Below are 21,552 nucleotides of genomic sequence, written 5' to 3' on the forward strand. Positions count from 1 at the left end.
ATTAACCAAAATTATGAAGTTTATTCTAGGTAAATTTGGAGTGGGATATTTGGGGTATGGTTAAAATTATTTTAAAATCTACTTACACTTATGCTGAATCTATTTATCAACATTGAAATGATTTTGTGCCTGCTCTTACACCACTAGAATTTCCTAACAGTGCAACAGTGTAAAGAATATCTCATATGGAGATATTCTGGAAGAGCTACTGTGTTCAAATGCACACACTATCTTCAACTGAATTAACTTTCACCCATAAGCTGCAAGCTCATAATGTTGTTCCTCCTTTTCAGTAGTCCTCAAGTTTGAAACTGTTCAATGAATCTAACCTTGTGCACTTCATACAGTTAAGGTGAAAAGATGTGCTGGATTTCAGTCCCTTTCTGACTCTGGTCACCAGCAACAGAAGGAAACTTATCTCCCCTCATCCTCATCCTCTACCTCCACTTGTAGCTCTCAGTTTGCTCCACTACTGTAATCCTTCCATAACGGAAATGAGTATTATCCCATTTGGAGAAGAACTCTAACCATGTTTACTGCCTTCACGTCATTTTGAGGTATTTCAAGTCAGGATCATCCAACATTTGTTTTGCAGACTAGAAATGAGACAAAATCGTATCTAAAAAATACTTGTTTCTGGAACACACCAGGAATGGTGTAGGTGGTCTGTTCACTTTGCACCATATCCAGATGCAACTGAACAGAAACTGCATCATGACACATCCACCCTTGAGCCAGGGAGGTTTTGGTATAAAAAGGATCAGTCACTTCAGGTTAGAGAAGAAGGCAGATTTCCCTGCCTAAAACAGAATTTTTCTCCTGTCTCCCTTTCTTTGTTTATGACTATTCCAATCCTTTCAGAAAGGAATTAATCCTAGGGACTTAATAAAATAACTTCTGACAAATTAAAGACTTCATCTCTAGAATAGAATGAACATTGTATCCAGCGACAGCAATTTGATAATTTTTTTCACACAGAGATATTCCTGCCTTGCACTTTCAAAGGGAAGCCATTTCCCTTTTATGTCAAGCTGAGCAATACATGTGACATCCCAAATCTATTTTGTCAACCGATTCCAGGATTTTTTTAAATGCACACTGAGATTTTAATACAGCTCATCACATTATACCGAACCAGACATCCTGCTCCATCTTCAAAGACTCGATATTCCCCATGCACAGCCCACATGCAACTGCTCCTATCTAATTATGTGCAATGAGAGCCTTCAGTTGGCTCTCCTCCTTTCACACCACAGCAGAGCATTCGCTGGCTGAGTCTTGAACTAGGACGCACAGCTTGCCAGCTCTAAAATCTGCAAGCATTTCTGTTTGGAATGTCTTTGGCTGTCTAACTGCACCCAAAATACATTATTTTAATTTTCTTCCTGAAATGCTAGTTTTCCCAATCTTGAAATGCTTGCCTATACAGGCAGGCTCAAATTCAGCTTTTTGGATAGTAATAGCAAGCAGTGTCATTTATGTTTTAGCACTAGAAGGCAGGAATGCGTTTTGCTAAACTTATGCCTTCATGGGCTGGTTTCTTTCTGTTAGATAAGCATTATTTTTACTGTAACAGTATAAGAAGGTTACTGTTAAGGTCAGCAGCATGCTATGATATTCACTGTACAACAGCAAAGAGACAGGCTGAAAGGTCTGAAGTCTGAGCAAGTAAGACACCAAGCAGAACAAAAAGAAGACCCACATTCATGGTGAAGGGAGTTTAACCCAGCCAGATCCTCCTGTTCAGAAATCAGGACTCCCAAAATCATGAATGGGCTTCAAAAGCATAAGAATGCTAGACCAAAGAGCACTACAGGGATCTCCATTTTTTTGTTTTCTAAATCTGCTTGCTTATCTGGAGCTTTTAAGAAGTATTCAGTCACATTCTGAGCATTTTCTGAAACTGTGAAAAATAGACACTTTTCATCAAATGTGATTCCCAAGAAACCAAGACTGGCTTTTCAATCACCTAAAGAGGATGAAAGTTTCACCTCTGCTTTAGAAAGTAAAATTAATAATGACTTACACATAACGTTGGAGAGTTGAGGCTGTAAGAAAGATATCAAATACAGTTCATTATTCCTCCTACTACCTCTGAAAGTGGGTACTGCTGAGTATGACAGATGGCAAAACTTGAGAAGGCTCCAATTTGCAGTGAGACTGAGAAGATGTGCAGAGAGACGAAGGTCTGAGGGAACGGGCACAAGAGAATGGGTTAAACAAACACAGATGAATTGACTTAAGAGAAAAAGAACTAAGAGTACTAAGATCGGGGAAAGCTACAATCCTCCTTCATCCCTCTTGCACCTTGATTTCTACCAGAGCTATGTTGGACAGAGCTTTGTGCATGTTATTAACATTCCTTGTAGCAATCTCATCTTAATCCACAGATTGGCACTTGTGAAGTGGTCTTATTTTTCAAGGTGGAGAAGAACTGCAGCCAAGGTGATCATCAGCAATGCAGCACTTCCAAAAATCTAACCATTTATCTAGATGCACCTAAAAACAGATTTTGACTCCCTTGGAAATCTTGTCTTCAGTTTTTTAACTGTAGCAACTCGTTATTTCACAAGAAAACACACTGTGTGGAAAGTCTTCAGCATAAGCTTCCCAGGTTCCACTTCCCAGAAAAGCTCTTTCAGCAAGAGTGGAAGATACCTGGGCATGTCCTAGATGCAGACTGTTCTGATGCTCATCAGTACCAGCCTCCAAGCATCTGCCATTTCTTCTTGTTCCTCTTTGAAATCCAGATCTTTGCTCAAACTTGCTACAAGAAAATCACAACTTACTTGAATTACATATGAGGTAGAGATAAATTGGAGATAAAAACATGAAGTTTTTCTGTAAAATTAGCTCTGAAGCAAATCTAATTTCAGATACATAGAGCAAAACTCCAAAACACAGAGCTATAATTCAATCTGAAAACACATACACATATATATCTGTGTTATACTTGTGTATATATAAACATGTGTGCACATCTGTTTATGTATACATATGAGTATATGCTGACTTAGGAGTAACACAAACACAGAAGAAAAATGTTCCAACAAATACAGAATTCTACTGCAAATAACCTTCACTGCAGACCTAAGTAGCCTAATATACTGGACATGGACAACATGAAGTTGTTTCTAACTATGCAGGATACATTTTTACAGTTCCAATCCATAACTTCCAGGCTAAATTATTCTGTTGCTCTGATAACATGCTGCTTCTGTTCTCAGACGGGAGTGTGCCACATTTGTGTGCAGCATTTTTAATATCTTCTGAAGTTTGTTTGGACCAGAGAGAGCATAAGCTTCACAGGTTAGCTGGGTCACCTTCCGATCTTGGGGAGGATGGTTTTGGCACTGCCTGGGATCTTTGTGCTATTAACGAGACAGGAAAGCTGAGAGAAAAGAGACTTCGGCAGATGCAAGAGAGCGCTGGGTAGGAGGCACGGGGGAGGCGAATCTGGAAGATCTCCCCATCTTTTTATGCTGCAGGAAACAAGACAGGGAAGCTGGCAGGAGGACAGACTGTTATCAGCTCTCTCGGTTTTGAGGGTTGCATAATATTTTTGAAAGATAAAGACAAAGCTGTGTGAACAATGTGGGCGCAGAAGATTCTCAGTGATCTTTCCAAGGCCAATCAGGGCTGCACTTCCCAGTATGATGGAGACTGATGAAATAAATACCACCAAGGACAGGTATCTGGACAGCTTCTTTGGATTTAACTGTTCTACTTCCTACTTTGTCTCCTACCAGCAAAGTACAACCTCCTTTTCTAGCCACTTGAGACTTCAGGTCCTATTACACAGTGCCTACAAGCGCATAGAAGAGAATATCGAACAACTTAAAGCCAAAGTAGATCTAGGTGGATGGATGGCTGACAAAAGAAAAGGCATATGAATGCCTGGGCCCTTGGAAAAGATATTTAAACAAGATTTATTCCCTTCCTCGTTCAAACTTCAACACTCTTACATTGTTGCAAAGGGACGCTGAGACAAATGTGCAGCACAGCTCAGCCCTCAGATGCCATTCCCAGAAACTTAATCCCACCAATTCCAAGACACCTTTGTCACAAATGGATACAGGGGTTAAGACAAGTTATTAAATGTGAAAAGGACAGACTGTGGAGATAGTGATACAAATTAGGCAAACACTAGAGCACAACCCTGTACTCATAAGCGCTGTAGCCTCCCCTGTTGCTGTGTATGTTCATGAACGACTCTGTCCCCTTTGTATTTTTCTCACGCCATTTTTAAAACACAATTAATAAAGGCATATGGGTCACTCAAACATTTCAGATCGCTCAGAGGATGCAGATACGGCTTTTTTTCTCCCAATAGCTACTTGAGAGCTTCTCGGATGAAAGACACGCCAGTGGAAACACTGCCTAATCGAGTTCCTTCTGTAGCCCGACTGCTCAGGGATCACTGATCAGGGATGGACAGCTGGCATTTCACCCTACAAGGGGAAATTTTCCTCCACCGAGGAGCACCTGTCAGCACCCTGGTTATAACATCCTCGACCCAGAACTTGCTCCGGCCACAGCAAACCACACCAATGCAACAGCCCAGCTATAGCACGGTCCCGAAGATGCGTCAGAAGCTGCTCTTTCGTGGATGTAGAACTAGTTACGATGCTTCCCTATAAGCAAAGCCTTTTGCACTGAGGGGGCTGCAACGCACACAGCCTGAGGAAAGGCGGGAGCGCCCGAGGCACCGTAAGCGCTCACTGAAGCTTGGCCCAAATCGGCTCGCTCCGGCCCAGCACCACTTGGGCCAGCAGGGCGCTGCTGCGCCGCACACGGGCGCCGCTCGGGTTCCCGGGGCAGGCAGCGGAGAGCCGCGGGAAGGCGGGTCCCCCGCCCGGGGGCTGGGGCGGCGCCTGCCGCCCGCCCGGGCCCGGTGAGGAGGCTCCGCCGCGCGCCCGCCACCACACGGCGCGGCGGCGGCGCGGGCAGCATGTGCCCGGTGGCCCCTCTCCTGCTCCTGCTCCTCGGGCTGCTGCTGCTGCTGCCGCTGTGGCGGCGCGGGGCAGCGGCGCTGGAGCCGGCCGGCCGCGCCGTGCTCATCACGGGCTGCGACAGCGGCTTCGGGCACCTCCTGGCGCTCCGCCTCCACCGCCTCGGCTTCACCGTCTTCGCCGGCTGCCTCTGCCCCGACGGGGAGGGCGCGCGGCGGCTGCAGCGGGAGGCGGCCGCCGGCAGCGCCGGCCGCCTGCGGGTCCTGCGCCTCGATGTCACCCGCTCCCGCGACGTGCTGGCCGCCAAGGAGCTGGTGCTGCGCGAGCTGCCCGAGCGCGGTGAGCGCGCGGCCCTGGGGGGGTCCTGGGGGGCCGTTGGGGCGGGGCGCGCGGCCGTTGGGGGGCCGTTGGGGCGGGGCGGGACGCGGCGCGCGCGGCCGTTGGGGCGGCGGGGCAGCGCGCTCTTGCTCGTGCTGCTGATTACTACTGTCAGTAACAACAGCAACACTTTATATTAGAATAAAGGCGATGCGCTGGTGCCCGGCTAAGCGGTGTGCTGCGGCGGGGGTAACCAAAACGCTGCCAGGGCAAAGCGCGTTTGCACCCCCGTGAGTCGCGGGGCAGTGACACATTTCTGTCAGAAAGGGCAATCCGTGGCCGCGAGGATGCCCGTGGGAGCCGCCTGCGGGTGTCTGGCGGGAAAAACACGCAGAGGGAGGAGAGCGTGGGCACGCGCAGGGGCAGCAAGGAGCAGGGTGGCTTGTGGAGCTGCGCGCAGGCAGCTCCGGTGCCACAGCTGAGCTCCGGGGGCCGCGCAGCACCGCTTCTCGGCGCTGCCTCTGAGTGTTCAGGTCCTTTTAGGCTGGTCGGGTAAATAGTGCCCAATAGCCGCGGGTATTCCTTCTTTGGCTCAGCACATTGCTCTCTATCGGTAATCAGACCCCTCCGGGGTTAGGGACTGGCGGTTCCTGGTCGCTCCGGGTGTAATCGGGGGGGGAAAAAAAAATGCGGGAGCACGAAACACAGGACAGGGAGCCTCTGCCTGCCGGGTTCACTACCACACAGGGAGGGGGATGAGGCTAGAAGTGAAGTAAGCAAAAGCCCACATGCAGCTCCTTAAGAGCATGTATTTATGGTTGATCCTGACCTCAGCTGATTAAGAGGCAGTGCCTTCCTCTCTTCAGTTCTTTCCCAGGCTGCAGAGGTAGGTGACTCGCAAGACCCCTTACAGGCCAGGCAAGGCACAGGGCCTGGTTTACAGATAAAATACTTTATCCCAAGAGTGCTGGCAGGTCATGCAGCAGTCGTGTTCATGCTATCATCTAGACCGCGAATCCACTGTTGAGCACAAGCTTGTCTACAGCTGTGTGAACATGGCTTCAAACTGAGGCACACCAAGTGAAAAACACGAGGGTTCACAGGCAGGGGGCCAGGGAACACACTGGAGCCAAGCTGGTGTTGAATGCCGACCCGTACCTGCTATGTGCACGGCCAGGTATGTGCTGCTTTCCCAGGCTATAGGTCAGGCCTGTAACACAGCATTGGACATGTGCTGAGCACATAGTTCATGGGACCTTCTCATATTGCTGCAGCACTTTGGAAGGAAGGCTGCAAAGACAGGAAAGAAAAAGTTGTTATTTTACTTCAAAAAGTTACTGGGAAAAAGATCCATTTATCAAGTAATCTACCTCCTAAGTTTATTAAACAAAAAAGGAGTAAATAAGTTATTCTAATATCCAATTTTAATGGAGCGAGTATCACACCATTTTTCATAATTTACAAAATACAGAAGCATAAATAATTTTATTGCAAATGTAAAAAAACTCAGAGTATACTCTACTTATGTAGCATCCTTAAGCAAAAGTCTTCTGTAGGAGGTGCAGGCTCTTAGTATCTCTGAAAATAGATCTGTTATTTTCTTTGGTATTTTAACTTATAGTTAATGAATAGTTTCAATTTAAAAATTCAGCTTAAGTTAAACTGTGAAATTAACCATTTTATTCATTAAAGACAGTAATTGTAATTATTTTAATACTGCTTTAATAAAACTTGTTTTTATGAGAAAAGAAAAATCTGAACATCTGTAACTGCATTTCTATTTTGCTAGCACCTAGAAAATCAGAAAGGTATCTGACTGTAAGAAAACATCTGCTGCCTAAAGGTTCCCAATGTGTGGGCAGTGGAGGACATGCCATGATACCCCCCTCCCAGTAGGAAACTCAACATAGCGAAACTTCAGTACATTTGTGCTCATCCAGTGCCTGCAACGTGAGACTAACCAAACCGAAAATCAAGTAGATGTTGGGCATTTGTAATAGGGAGAGCGAGGAGCAGCTGATAAGTTTTGTAGATCGTCCTTTTTTTTCTTGTGTTTTAAATAGAATTTAGCTATCTAGAAATTTTACTTTTGTTTGTGCATGAACAGTTCAAATTGATGTAGGAATTCAATGGGTCAACTTAAAAGATCGTAGTAGTTTTTAGATCATCTTAAACTCCAAAAAAATCCATGTTTAAAATACGTATTAGACGTATCCTGTATTTCCCTTTTAATTTGTAAGCACTGTTGAACAGCTCTGTCTGTCCCTTTCCACTGCCCTTGCTCTCTATAAGGTAGATCTATTCAGTGAGTTCCTATAGAAATGGAGAAGGAGGCATCATATCATTTGGAGTCAGTAGGAAATGGCTTTAGGGATTGTTCCCTCTCTCCTCTTTGTCCCGTTTTTAGTATTTTCAGTTTTACTCAGATACCAAAGATTTAAAATATGTCGCATCAGCATGCTGGACCTCTAAGTTCAGATAGCTAAAACACTCTCTTAACTTCCCCAAAATGGTAAAAATACAGAAAAGAAACACCTTGGACAATCTCAAGGTTTAATGGTAAGTGTGCTAAAGCAGTATGTTCTCAACTAAAACCTTGGAAGATGTACTTTAATGATGAGAAAGCAGTTAAACAACACTCGCTATTTGCACTCCATGTTTAAATAGCTCAGAGTAAATCCTTGTAAAGATTAAGTATTTGTGCTTTATAATTACAGTATCATCTTCCCCATGGACTGTGCATCTAACATAACATCTAACATAAGTTACTTTTGAATGTCAAACATGGGCAGAATTTCTTTCTTTGAAGTTGTGTTATCTGAGCAGCCAATATTTGGTCATTTTTCTTTGGCTTAACTCTTTTTTATAGTTGATGAAAATACATATTTTCTCACAGGAGTTTACTGTCTCTGTACAGGTTTCTTTCTCTCAGGCATTCTGTGGAATGCTCTTCTTTCTACTTTTATTTCCATATGGCCTGTTGATCTCACTCATCATCACTTACTCTCTTGTTCTGGACATGATAAACAAAGTAAGAGAGTCTTTGTCCAGAAAAGCCTAATCACCAGCTTGTAGACTCAGCTGGATGTGAGAGCCAGACTCTCCTTCTCTCACCATCTTAACTCAATGCAGAGAGAGACATGAGAAGTCCTGGTGTGTAAACTGCACAAAAAACCCTCACGGATAAAAAGCACTCCATGTGCCTTCCCACTATTCTATAGATATTAGATAACTAAGCCATGCTCCACCTTGTCCTGGCATCTTTAGAACCTAAATAGGAATTTTGAAACCTGATTTTTTTCTTTGTATGTGTGTCTTTTGGGCAACAGGTCCTAGAGTACATAGACCTCTTGCTTTAAGCAGAAGCAGATGGGATATGCAGCTACTCAGTCCTTCTGAAGATCAGGCCATGTATTAAGCAAAAAAAAAAAAAAAAAAAAAAAAGCTAATTAGCTATATAGCTATTAACAGACTTTATTTTTTTATCCATTGATCTTGAAACATTCTACAAGAGTCTTAACAGTGTTAGCACTTTCATTACACAGTACAAGTGACGTATATATCTGTGACTTTGGGCTAAAGGGCTTGTGCTTGCTGGCTTAGAGTTGTGCAAGACTTAAGTTTTCCTGTCCTTAAAAATCCACTTGCAAACACTGAAATCCTACTGAATTTTAGGCACCTGGGCTCCACAGTGCCAGGTCACTGTTGTAGGAGTAGACCTGGCTACGTGTACAAAACCCAGAGAATACTGTAACCACGGACCTTACTTGTTCAGTCATAACTTTTGCTTGGGACCTGGATCCAGTGTTGTGCCCAGATACCCGATTCTGGCAGATTTCAAGAGGAATTGAAGCTCTAATCCTGGAAAAGGAGCCAAGATTTAGGATCCTAAATTGGTCAGTCACTTTGAAAATACTACCCTTAGCCTGCTTAATATAATTTTCACAAAGCTGCTCATAGCACACAGTGGGATTAATGCAATTAAAATATCATGGTATACCACATTGGCATCAAGAAGTAGTCTCCCAGATCATCATGTGATTCATAAATAACTCGATATGACTATAAAGTGAGTGATTTAGCAATGAGATTTATAGGGTCTAGTTAAAGGCTAAAATTACATTTCTTCATTAAGCAAAGCGTAAGCCTGTGCTTACAAGTAGAAAAAAAAACAAAAAGATACCGCAAGGATCCAATCACTAGTGCTGTTTGGTCGCTTGATGGTGGTCATTTTTTCAGTGAAAGATGCCTGTTAAATTATGTTCTCCTTTAGGTTTTTGGGGGCTTGTGAACAACGCAGGAATATCAACATTTGGCGAGACAGGATGGCTGTCTATGGAGAAATATGAAAAGTTCGCAGATGTGAATCTCCTTGGGAGCATCAGAACCACCCTGGCCTTTCTTCCTCTTCTAAGGAAATACAAGGGTAATGCTAATCCTCTGTTATTTAGAGTTGTAGAATAATTAGCTTACTATAATCAGGGTAATGTAGTATCTATAAAAGAAGCCTTAATTGTCTCTCATTGAACTGAAATGACAGCTGTGTGGCCTGAAAGAGCAACTTGATCCTGAAAAGAGGGCAAAGTCATAAGCAAAACAAACAAACAAACTAGCAACAAAAAAAAGAAAAGAATGATTCTGTCCCTATTTTCCCCCCTTCCAAAGGTACTATGTTTAGAAACAACAAATTATCTCAGATTTTGGCTTGAAAAAGAGAGGAAAAATATAGTAGGCAATTAACCCCAGACAAGACTGTTTAAGCCCTGCCAGCCAGGAAACACCAAGATCCAATAAACTCCTGCTTAACTTCATTATTTAGGCTTTACTCTTTTACTATTCAGGAATTGGGAGAGGAAGGATGATCCTGGAGAGGGAAATGAGGGACATCCAGCTTGCAGTTCTAGACCTAGAATGATCCTATGACCTTGGATGAACAACTTCAAATATGTAGAAGTATTGTAGAGAGCTGCATGGGCAGGAAGCAGAATAAATGCATTTGCATAGAGCTCCACAGCGTGGACTTTATCCTGATGAGAAGAAATGGTTCAGATAGTTCTTGCTGGTATTGCAATGTCTTTTATTTGCTTTGCAGTTTGTTCTGTACCCCTGCCCATCTAAATTTGGGGAAAAAAGGGCACAATTTTCTTTTCTCCTCCCTTTGCTTAACTTGCCTACTTAGATAGTAAGCTCTTTAAGGCAAGGATACGTTCTCTTGTGTGTACAGCATCAAGCACAGTAAGATCTAGGTTTAATGTGGAATCCCCAGATATCACTCTTATGCAAAATGTTGTTAAGGTATAAGCATCTTCCTTTTGCCTACTCAACTTGGTTGCCTGCAGCTGATTTTTGATGCAAGAAAAAAAAAAAAGAAACTTTTAAAGACTGCCAGATGAATGTGTTTCTCTGAACGAACTGCATATACTCGGTGAAAAACAATGGATGTGAGATGTGGCCATTACATGGGAGAATTTACTTACTTTCTTTGATGACCTACCTGCTGCTTTAACTCTGCAATGTGGATCCACCGTTGGTATCTGTCACACTTTATGAATTGCATGGAGTTACTTTGAAGGCAAAGGGACTGCTTATATGTATGATGTTAAGCACATGTGTAAACCCTTGGAAGATTTAGGTCTGAATAGCTCTATCTACATAGTTTCTTATCTCCAAGTTCTTATCCATCTAGTCAAAAGGATGATATTTCCCTCCAGCCTAGAATTAAGTGCCCAGCTCTCTGAGAAGAGCAACGTTTTCCCATAACTTTTCCAGTGGCCAGCTGAGATAGGATCTTGGTCAGCAAGCTGGTAATTGCATTCCCATTTTGATATATCTGACTTAACCTATACACTATATAAGAAGATAGGGAACCTAATTCAGAATGACAGATTTCACTGCATTTCCATCATACCCATTAATATCTCAGAAGTTTATAACATTTAGTCAGATTTGGGCTCAGGCAATAGCAATGAAACCACTTTCCTGGAACCACTACTTGTGAGGCTTCTTCTCTCTCACCTCTGGTATATATATATCCACATCCACTCAGCAGTATAATTATTTGATGGAAGGTTAAAAGTGAACAGAAATGGAACAGAGCCCATGCCCTCAAATCAGAAATCACCCATATTCAGTGCATGCATGCACTTGGCAAGAGTTATAAAGGAAAAATAGCAGAAAAGATCAGGGAAATAACAGCAAGACAGTATAAAACTGTACCCTTTTTGTCAGGTCACCTTTCTCTGTTTTATAACTCTAGTGGCTTATAACTCTAGTGACTTTGTATGCACAGCTGTAATGCAGAACTTGGTGCAGAAATATCATTAGGAGAGAAAAAAAAATGTTATTAGTAGTCATATACCCATCACAAGGAGAATCGTCTCATGCTTCTCTCCTCTGCCTTCTTGTCTACTATTACCAGTGTAGTCTAGTGTTATTTTTCCATCCCAGGGTTTTAGGGGCCTGTTTTCTTTCTCACTCATCCTCTGATACTGAGTGGATTGACACAAAAGGAGTTAGAAGGAAGCTGGAATGTGTTACCCTTTGTCTTGTGCTGCATCTGCCAATAGGAGGAAGGAAGTTTTCAGCAGGAAGCCCTGTCCTCCCTGCCTTGCCAGGCTGCACACGCAGCTGTGCTGTGGCTTGGCACTTAACCCAGCCCAGCTATGTCACACTATACAGTAAAAGAGCATCATGCTACCTGGCATGTTATTAGCAGTTCAGAAGACTCAGGTAAATCAATTCTAAGTTAAGGTAAAGACCAAGAGTAAAAAGTTATGGTATTTGCACTTTTCTTTCTAGGACGCATTGTTTTTATGTCCAGCATTATTGCCTATTTTACTCTGGGAAATGGCATTTATTCTATGACCAAGGCAGCTATTGAAAAATTTTGTGATGCTCTAAGACTGGAAATGAAGAAGTTTGGTGTCCTGGTAAGTGAAGTAATCAGTAGCTATTGTGTGAAAATTCTGGTATTTCAAACCTTTTTTTTTTTTGAGGAGAAAGAATTAAGGTTCACTTCTGAAACTTCCCACAGAGCTGAAGAGCATCCTCTGCTTTTGGGGAAGGAAGCAAGCAGCTTGCACAAATACTGGACAGTGGTGTGGGGATCCATCTTTGGCAAAGAGAACAAGAGCGAGCTTATGGAAAATGGTATCTAATCTTGTGCAAATAAGCTCCATTTATCCAATTAAAAAAAAGCAGAGCAGCTTGCCTGAATCTGTGGATGCAGCCTCCCCTTGTAAAGTGGCGGTTGCTCTGTGCGCTCTTCAATGGTTTCAAAGTCATGGGGGTGAGAGGACTCGGGTGGCGCTTGCAGAAGGGAGAAGCTGCAGGGTGGCTTTTTCCTCTGTGCCAGCCCCTGCAGCTTCCACCGCTTCTCCGTAGCCTGTACCTTGACCCAGCTTTGTAAGGCAGGTCCAGCCGTATGATACTGTGCTCCAAGGAGAGCTTGTAACAGCACAAACTAACCAAAATTTCCATTCTCTTGGGTAGCTGTTGGAAGCCAAAAACCAGGTGTGAATGCTGTGTAGTGAGGAGTTCTGTCACTCGTCACACCGGTAGTTAGACTCCTTCCTTCTGCTGGGAACAGCTACACTGCAAGAGACAGCATTCACGTAGAGTAACTACGTTTTTACTGTCTTAACCTAATCAGCACTAAGAGTGCTCTTAGTGCTCTAACTAAGCAACACTGATAGTCAAGCCTTGAGCTTAGATCAGTAAGTAGCTTGACTAGGCTTTTTCCTTCGGAGTCACTCTGCTGCTCTTGAAACACTTGCTTTTTTCCTGCAGGATTTACATTGGTATACTGTCTACATATGCACATTACAGCACTTTTCACGAGCCTTGCATTGGAAGAAATTAAAGCTATGCATCTATTAATGGCTCCTTTTGGAGAAGTATGAAACACTCTAAAATGCAAGTGATTTTTACACATCATAATACCACACAGCATGAGGAGGATTGGAACTGATTAGCGGAGGATAATCTTAAGTGCATGGAAGAGCTTAGTTTAACAGGTTAATTACTCTGGTCTACTTAAGATTTTTACTGTTCCCCCACCCCCAAAATGACCCTTGCACACAATATAGTGAGCCCAACTGACAAAGATTTCCAAAATAGCCACAGTAATTCCTTATCTACCTTGGACCGTGTGCTAGACCCTGGCTAGCATTTGTTTCACACCCTTCCCTGCAAGGAGACAGCAGGGCATGGGTTCTCTCTCCTCCATGCTGCCCTTGTCTGCTCTGATGTTGCCCTTCTCCTCTGAGAAGATAGTGGCCCAAAAGTGGCAGGGAACAGATGGAGCGATGACTCTGTCACCCTGAACTCTGGCCGTGCAAGCTGGCGGCTTGCAGGAAGCAAGGCTACAGTAAATAGGGAAAGGGGAAAAAGCACAATCTCTCCATCAGTTTCAGATAACTCCAAAAAGCTCCAAAACACAAAGTTTTCAAAAGCCCTTGACACAGAATATATGTGTTAAGTTTAATCTTGGCATTAGTCTGACAAATAAATAAACACTTTTGAAAATAGCACCCAAAGCAAAGACTCTGACAAACCTAGCTAAGGCAATACAACACATACCTGGCTACACACCGTGTATCTCTGCTACAGGCACCCCGTGTCTGTTCCCACTGCATACAGTGCCTGCACCTCAGCCCCTTCAGCACGTTAGTCCAAGCCCCTGGTCAGTATGAAGGTGGAGGGGCTGCCACATGCCCTGCTACACATGACTGGTAGCCTCTGGTAGATGGACTGGACGGTAGATTGAGAGCACTGAGGGTTTAAATTGCCACAGACTCTCCAGAGGATGTTTGTTAGATCCCCAAGTCTCCTACACAGCTAAGCACCATTTTTCTTCATCTTGTGTTGTAGTCTTTAGTCTTAACCACAGGCAGCAGTTAAATGCCACGGAGGTTTTACATGATGTACCAGCAAATAGTGCATGTGCTGTTAACTCCCATATGCCAGGAAACACACACATACTGCAAGTGCTAAGCTGGCTCTAAAAGTCTCCAGAAATCCCAGAGGTCAACAGAACTGCAGCAGCAAGGCACGCAAGTAACACCTAAACTGAGCAACAAAGGATTTGTATATTTTGGATTGGAACATACGCACAGAGAAACCTATAGAAATTTCCTAATTATTTTAAAAATAAAGTACTTCTGTGTCGAGGGTCACTCTTGCGCCAAGTGCCAGGGCCCTCCCCACAAGCCAGAGCAAACAACACCTCCACACAAAGTGAGGTCAACTCCGCTCTGCTGTGGTTTGTAGCAGGGCTTTATACCCATGCAGGTGGGCATGCGCTGAGGAGCAGCACTCATTGGCTACAGGCTCCCAGCTGATTGGTTCTCCTCCAGGTGCTTGGTTGCTAGGCGTCGGTCCAGTTCCCCACAAACTCCACTTTCTTATATATTCTTACTAAGGCCCCAACATCTCCCCCTCTTTTTTCCAAAAAAGAAAAATTAGCAATAAACATTGCAACATTTACAAAAAACAAAGTAACATGGCTGTAAACCTCAGCACTTCTGTTTCCCAGAAATTTCTAATATTTTGACATCATCTTTTGTCCCAAATTGGGGCAAAGTATCACCAATTTTAAGATTTGCTGCAGAGTGACAAATCCAAACTACTCCACTTTGGAGGCATCAAAGTCAGATTGAAATGCTTTATCTCAGTATTGTCAAAACATTTATGCTATTAAGTATTCTATAAAATCAAAGACATGATATTGCATCTGTGAAGGTATATTATGTAGTTGAAACAAGAACATTAACATCAGATTGAAATAGAGAAGGCGGAATGAAGCACCTCTGAAATCTTAAATGTTTATTTCAATCAAAATACTTGATTTCAGTGAGGTTCTCAAGGTTAAAATTTCACCGAAAGCACTTTCTCTTCTTTCTCTCTCTGAAAGACAGAAGCCTGTCAATGGAAAGCTTTTGACCCATTTCACTGTTTATGTTATTTGGTTGAATTCAGAATGACTGATTACATTTTGATAAGTTTCACATCTTGCTTTTAGGTCTGTATTATTCAGCCAGGAAATTATGCACGTTCTACAAAAATTCAGCCACCAATCAGTGCAGAAGAGATTTGGAATGAACTCAGTGAAGAGGAAAAGGAAGTTTACAATAAAGAATATGTTCAAGAGCGGGCAGACTTTTTCAACAACATTCTCAATACAGGCAGCACTAATGGCAATGAAGTTGTAGATGCTATGGTACATGCTTTAATGTCTCCTGCACCCAAGGCACGCTATATGGTTGCAAAACTAAAGGAAAAACTACTGGTGTTTGTATGTGCTTTGTTTCCTACTGTTGTAATGGATTCAGTTTTATCTTATGCACTGAGTAAGGTAAAACTCACATAGATGACATTGGTGCTGTTCAGTGACTCCGGATGGGGGGGGGGTGTCACTTTTTAAACTATAATTACTTAATGCCCCTCCAAACATCATTATAATAGCACCAGTTAACTCGCACAAACTTTGTAGGACATCCCACTCAGATCTGTGACTTTTTTTTTCTGGAGAACACATCTAGGAACTCATGTAATACTAATACATTTGTCTAGGTAACTGTGTTTTTTCCAAGAGAAAAAAGATAGGACCCCTTATGCTGCTTTTAGGTATTGCCTAGAAAATGTAATGCAGTTTTTTCTACTGCAATACCAAGCTACTGTGTTAGAGACATGGCAAAGACAAAATGGAGAATATCCTACAGGGCAACTGCCCACCTGAATTCATTAAAGCAGAGATGGAAATATTTTTAGAAACCTTTATAGTATTTTTTAGGGGTGAGGGAAAGAGGTTAATGGAAAAGTTAGGAATGAGCAACAGACCTTGAAATACTTTGAATGGAGTCAAGCACCTGCAGAAAGTTAGGAAGTGTCAAATGTTGTAGCATTCTTACCAATTGCTGTAGTATTCTTACCAAAGACTGGCCAACTGGTGACTTGGCTAACTATTTTTCAGCATTTCTTTTCTGGTGTTAGGCATAAATCTGTAACAAAGCCAAATGTTTGGCTACTTTGAAAAATAAGTAGCACATTCCATTTACAAATGGATGTTCAATCGTATCTAATCGTATCTAATGTCAAGATTAATCAATGCTTTAAAATGTAGTCAAAGAAATAAACACCAAGGTCATAGATAATCAGTATCATACAGTAACAATGTGTGGCTTGAAAAGAGCATTTTTGGCCTGGAGCTCTGTTTTTTCCTGATATACGGCTTAGGGTCTGATGGGACAAAATACCTATTAGCACAAATGGGAAAACTTTGGTAAGGGAGATAGGCCTGGGAGAGTAATTGAGTGCACTGCCTTTATTAGTAGTCTTTTATTAAGTGGTATGGATAAGATTTCTGGTTTACAGTTTTAAATCTGGCTTAGTTGTGGCATGGCACAAAATCCATGAAGTCCAGGAGCAGGAGATCCCAGAACAGCTGGCAGTTTCACTGTGGAGCCTCTTGTGGATACGGGACAGCAGCCTGAGCCACTAGCTTTGCTGTCCAAGGCTCCCATATCGCATCAAAAGCTCTGGTTTAAGTTCACCTAGTTAACTTTTTGATCTGAGCCAGAAATTATATCCTAATGTATTTTATTACTGAGATTTGTATCATTTTCAGCTTTTTTCTAATGAAGTGTTTCAGTTTTGATGATGCAATACTTTCCAATAAAATCTATGCAACTGAGAAAAAAATCTGTTTATCCTGGTGGTTAATTTGACAGCCCGAGAGAGGAACATCAGTGAGATGGCATGGACTGACTATTCCAGTTCCTCTCCCGATGGCACTTTGCAGTGGAACTACCTTTCTAATGTACCTTTTTTAGCTTTTGTTTTACTACTTTTCCCCATTGCTGCAGGCATCCCTGTAGCTGGCATTGATTAGAAGACCTCCCTCTCATTTCACTGCCAGTCAACAACAGCAGAATTACCGGATGATACTTGTCTGCTCCGCTCATTTAACCACGACTGAGCAAGGCCAAGCAAGGAAAGAGAAACGGCTTATTCTATTTGAACCAATTGATTTCATGTACAGGGACTCACCCAACTTGACCCTAGGGATTTCTGCAGTGCTTAGGCTGCATTGGAAGAGTGGGTTTGATGCTTTTAACACATGCTTTGTGCAGATTGCCCTTCTGTGCAGTAAATAGCACCTAATGCAACAGGCAGTTTTGAAATCCAGCTATTTCTCCATCATACCTAGGCTACATGTGAACTTTCCAATCTGCCTCAGGGATAATGTTGTTTTCTATCATATGTTCCTCCTGCCATTTGCATTTCTAAAACTACCACAAACAGCTCATTGTTGCTGAGATCTAGCTCTTTAGAAGAGCTGCCTGACTGCCAGGATGTCATCAGCTGCATATCTGCCATGCTGTTGGATAGGGGATGTCTTTCCTAGTAACCCTATGACCCTAAAATCAGCTTTACCTTCACCCAAGCTAAAGCACAGACACTTACAAGAAGTAACATCCCAAATAAGCAGCAGTTTTATGAAAGATTTAGGTAACAACAATGAAAGGGAAAAATATATTAACAGTGTGATCAAATCTGAAACACTCCCTTTCAATATCCAGCTAAGCTGCTGTAGATGCTTTCTGGCACCAATCTAAACAGAGATTATACAACCCAGAGTGAACTCCTCAGTAGACACGTAGGCTCAGTCTTCTTTTCTAAACTCTCCTGAGAGATTTGAAAAAGCCGCTGTTTCACGGCAAACCTGCTGCACACCTTATGTGGTGCTGCTATGTGACACTGCCTCAGGGAAGAGCCACAGCCTCCCCACAGCCTTTCTGTGGTGGCCAGGGATCGACCAGGGAATCTTGCTAACACTGCAAGGCGGCCACATGGCTCCCCGCGGGACGAGGAGCGGAGCTGGCCACAAAGCAGGTCACTTAGTGCAAGCCCATGACATGGCGCTGCCCACCGGGCCCTCGTCCTGGCACAGGGCAGCACTACCACTGTAACAGCCAACTGTCCACAGCCAACTGCCAATGGCCAGCTGTCCACAACCAACGGCCAAACGACAATGGCCAACGGCCACCCGCCAACTGCCAACAGGCAGCAGCGCGCAGGGCGCCACTGCAGGGGGAGGCGTCTGTTGAGGCCAGAGTTGCCATGGCTGAGTCACCCAGGGCAGCTCGCACTCACAGAAGACCCGCTCCCCCTTAGCTTGGGCACCACATCAGCATCCTGGGAGCTGCTTCCCCTTGGATGAGCCATGAAGTCGTGGGAAGCGACAAGGGAGCAGAGCATCGAGGGCTGCTGAGGGAAACGCCAGCACCACCAGCTGCTCGCTGTGCAGGTTAGAAGGACTCTGCTGCCGCGCTCCTTTTGAACATTAGCACCAGGAATTGACAGGCAAAATATCCGGTGCGGTTATGTGTATAAAGCTATAAAGGCAGCGTGGTGGTGCTGTTACCATGGTGGTTTCCTTCGCACCAGTACATAGGGCTCACGCATGGCTCTGTGGCCACCATGCAAGCAGATTGAAAATGGAAAGTACTAAGTGATTTTCTGTCACAAAAGTCACAAGTGCTTTCCGTAGGAATATCTGAACTTTCCTGATTTTCTCTTTACTATGATTTCATTTTCCATTTGTACATATTTTTCATCTGTTTTACGAGACCCAATGCAAACAACAGACATCATTCTGACTTCAGAGAGCAAAGCACATCCACAAGGTGAAAGAAATGAGTAAAGCGAAAGGAAGTTTTCCCTTTGCTATCATATATCACTGCCATACGTCACCATGCCATGTTGTCTGTATTTAGCATCTGCTGCTTTCCCATGGATGTCTAGGACACTCTGTAACTGATGCTGTGCTCAGGCACTGGCTTCCACAGAAAGGCAGTGGGCAAGAGAGAGCTGCCTGCCCAGCCTCCCCCTTCTATCAAAGTAGCTCGGTCGCAACTTGGAAAAGTTTGTGAGAAAGCCAAAATCTGATTCAAATGGTTTTCCTAATACTAGGTGTACTGAAGGAAGGATCCATCTGTAATTAAAATGAGTTTTATACTCTGTAGTAAAGCAGTGACGCAAGCCGGCAGAGTGAAGGCAGTGACTCTGTTGGTGCTTGCGAGCAGATAAACACAGCGTTGCTAAGCAGATGTTGCAGGCTTGGGGTTTACGGCTGTAGCCTCACGAAGGCCTCCCCAGGGGATGCCCGTTTCAAAGCTACGTTAACAATGAATCATTCTCTGTTAAAAGGTATGTTAAAGGCGAGGTGATTAAAAACTCCATGAAGTACATAGGGGTGATAATATTTACTTATCGGAGATCAGCGAGATGGTGTAATTACGATTTCATTTATGGAAACCTGTTTCACTTGCTTCTAACTTTTCTTAACTCTGGATAGATATTTTTTACATCAGTTGCCTTGCTTGGATTCAATTTCTGCAGAAACGTCTACTAAAACTCAGTTTGGTGACCTTCAAGAAATACTACAAAGAAACTGTCACAGTTAAAATTTTACAGCAATTTGCATGTAAATTGTTGTTCTTAATGTTTTGAAGCAAAAAATTTAAACTCAGTAGGGGGGGTCTCATGGGTGGGTAAAATGGGATAACAACAATCTTCACCATTGTGTGATGAAAATAATTTCAGTTCTGTTAGTGGAGATAATTGTTTTTTATTGGGTGTGAAGTATTCAGATGATACTATGATAACTCTCTCAAAAACACCAGAAGAAAATCATTCTGCATGAGGACTAAAATTGGAATAGAGTGTAATACATCACGCTATGAGCAAAAAGGGAAATATATAATAACGACTGTCTGCTCATTAAAGGTGTGCTGTGAACCGCATGTCCTGAGTGAGGCGAAGAGTCTGGGGAACAAATAATACACAATCATATACTTAAAAAATAATCATTAGACATATATACAGGAGCATTGCATGAATGTTGCATTTTTTAATTTTTTTTTAAACTAGATTGTGTGGCTTCTAACACACCTGCCTTTTCTGCTACTGCTGCTGATTCTCTTACTGCCTCCTCAAATCCGCTGCTGTTCCTGTGGCTGCCCATGTCCCTTGTGCTCTGCCTCTTTGCTGTGTCACTGCTATGGACACAGACATTAACAGGAGCATCAGGGATGGTGGATCTTTGCTTACAACTACTAGTTCCTTCAGTGTATAAGTTGCACTTTAGCGTCAGACTTCCTTTGCAAAGCAGGTAGTGCACTAGTAAACAGTGCTCAAGAACATGCCAATCCCGGATACTTGCACTTTAGACTTGGAGGGTGATGTTTGTACGACATGTAGCGCTGTTTTGAATCCCATGGATAATCCATAAAACAAATCCAAGTCTACATGCATTGCATATTATTTCCATTTTTTATCTGCATTGAGTGTTACTAAGTTTTTTTTCTCAGCTGCAATTCTGCTGTAGCTTTGCTAGCCTATTATCATGAAGAATGTAGTTTCTTCAGTGTTTGCAGTTTCATGTGGAAGAAAGAAGGGAGGAAAAGGCAAGTTTGATCCTGAACAGGGCCCTGAAAAATACACATTATCCAGGTGTGTACAGAAAGTACTAAGAAATATCAGAAAAATCCTCAGACATAATAACTTGACAGATCTTGAGCCAGTGTAAATAAATGAGTATTGATTTCCTTGGAGCTCTGCAGGCTGTGCTGTCCATATGAGGACAGCTTACATTCTCCGAGGCAGTCTCAGAAGAAGCTGCACTACGAGAGCCCCCTGAGCTCATTTGGGTACCAATAAGCTCCTCTCCTGCTCTTGAACCAGTGATGTTAGCTAGGGCAGAGATGGAGCAGAGGCATATCCCTTCTTTTCCACTTCAGAAAGGATGGACTAGAACTGTGGTTATGCCCAGTTCTCCTTAAGGAGTGAAGCTCCTGAGTTGCAGGAAGGACTTCTGTTGGGCAGACACGGAATATGCTAGCTAGAAGCTATTATGTTGTCTCAATGTTTTAAATAGCTCTTCCTGTGCTCTGACCCTGGCATCTCTGTGTGCCACTTGCATGCAAAAAAATGGTTAACAGCAAGAAGAAAAGATCCCATTATTGGAAATGAACCTGAGTTCCTTACTGCTGTGGGCTGGTGAGAATTAGAGATCAAGAGCACAGGAAAACTGTTCAAGCTTGTCAGCTCAGACATCTAACTCTCTCCTCCTGAATTTCAGAGGCAAGAGTCATTTAAGAGCCTTCCTTGTAGTACCTTCTTGCTGATCTGAGCCGCAGACCCTACCGAGTTTATACCACTGCTCAGAAAACACGAAATCTTGTATTGAAGCTTTTTTCCCTTCCTAGTGTTTCAGGCT

At 43.2% G+C, this 21,552-nt stretch overlaps 1 protein-coding gene across 1 annotated transcript; it reads left to right on the forward strand.

Annotated features, from left to right (window-relative positions):
- The first annotated feature begins 4,951 nt into the window (after positions 1–4,951).
- Positions 4,952–15,657, forward strand: LOC104576904 (D-beta-hydroxybutyrate dehydrogenase, mitochondrial). Its single transcript, XM_088531298.1, has 4 exons — positions 4,952–5,291; positions 9,544–9,696; positions 12,069–12,199; positions 15,292–15,657. Exons 1-4 carry the CDS (start codon positions 4,952–4,954, stop codon positions 15,637–15,639), a joined length of 972 nt encoding a protein of 323 aa, XP_088387424.1. The 3' UTR covers positions 15,640–15,657.
- The last annotated feature ends 5,895 nt before the right edge of the window (positions 15,658–21,552 follow it).

Source organism: Tinamus guttatus, unplaced genomic scaffold, assembly GCF_059628265.1.
Source record: "Tinamus guttatus ecotype Peru unplaced genomic scaffold, ASM5962826v1 Tinamus_guttatus_pri_ptg000403l, whole genome shotgun sequence".
In the NCBI taxonomy this organism is placed as follows: Eukaryota; Metazoa; Chordata; class Aves; order Tinamiformes; family Tinamidae; genus Tinamus; species Tinamus guttatus.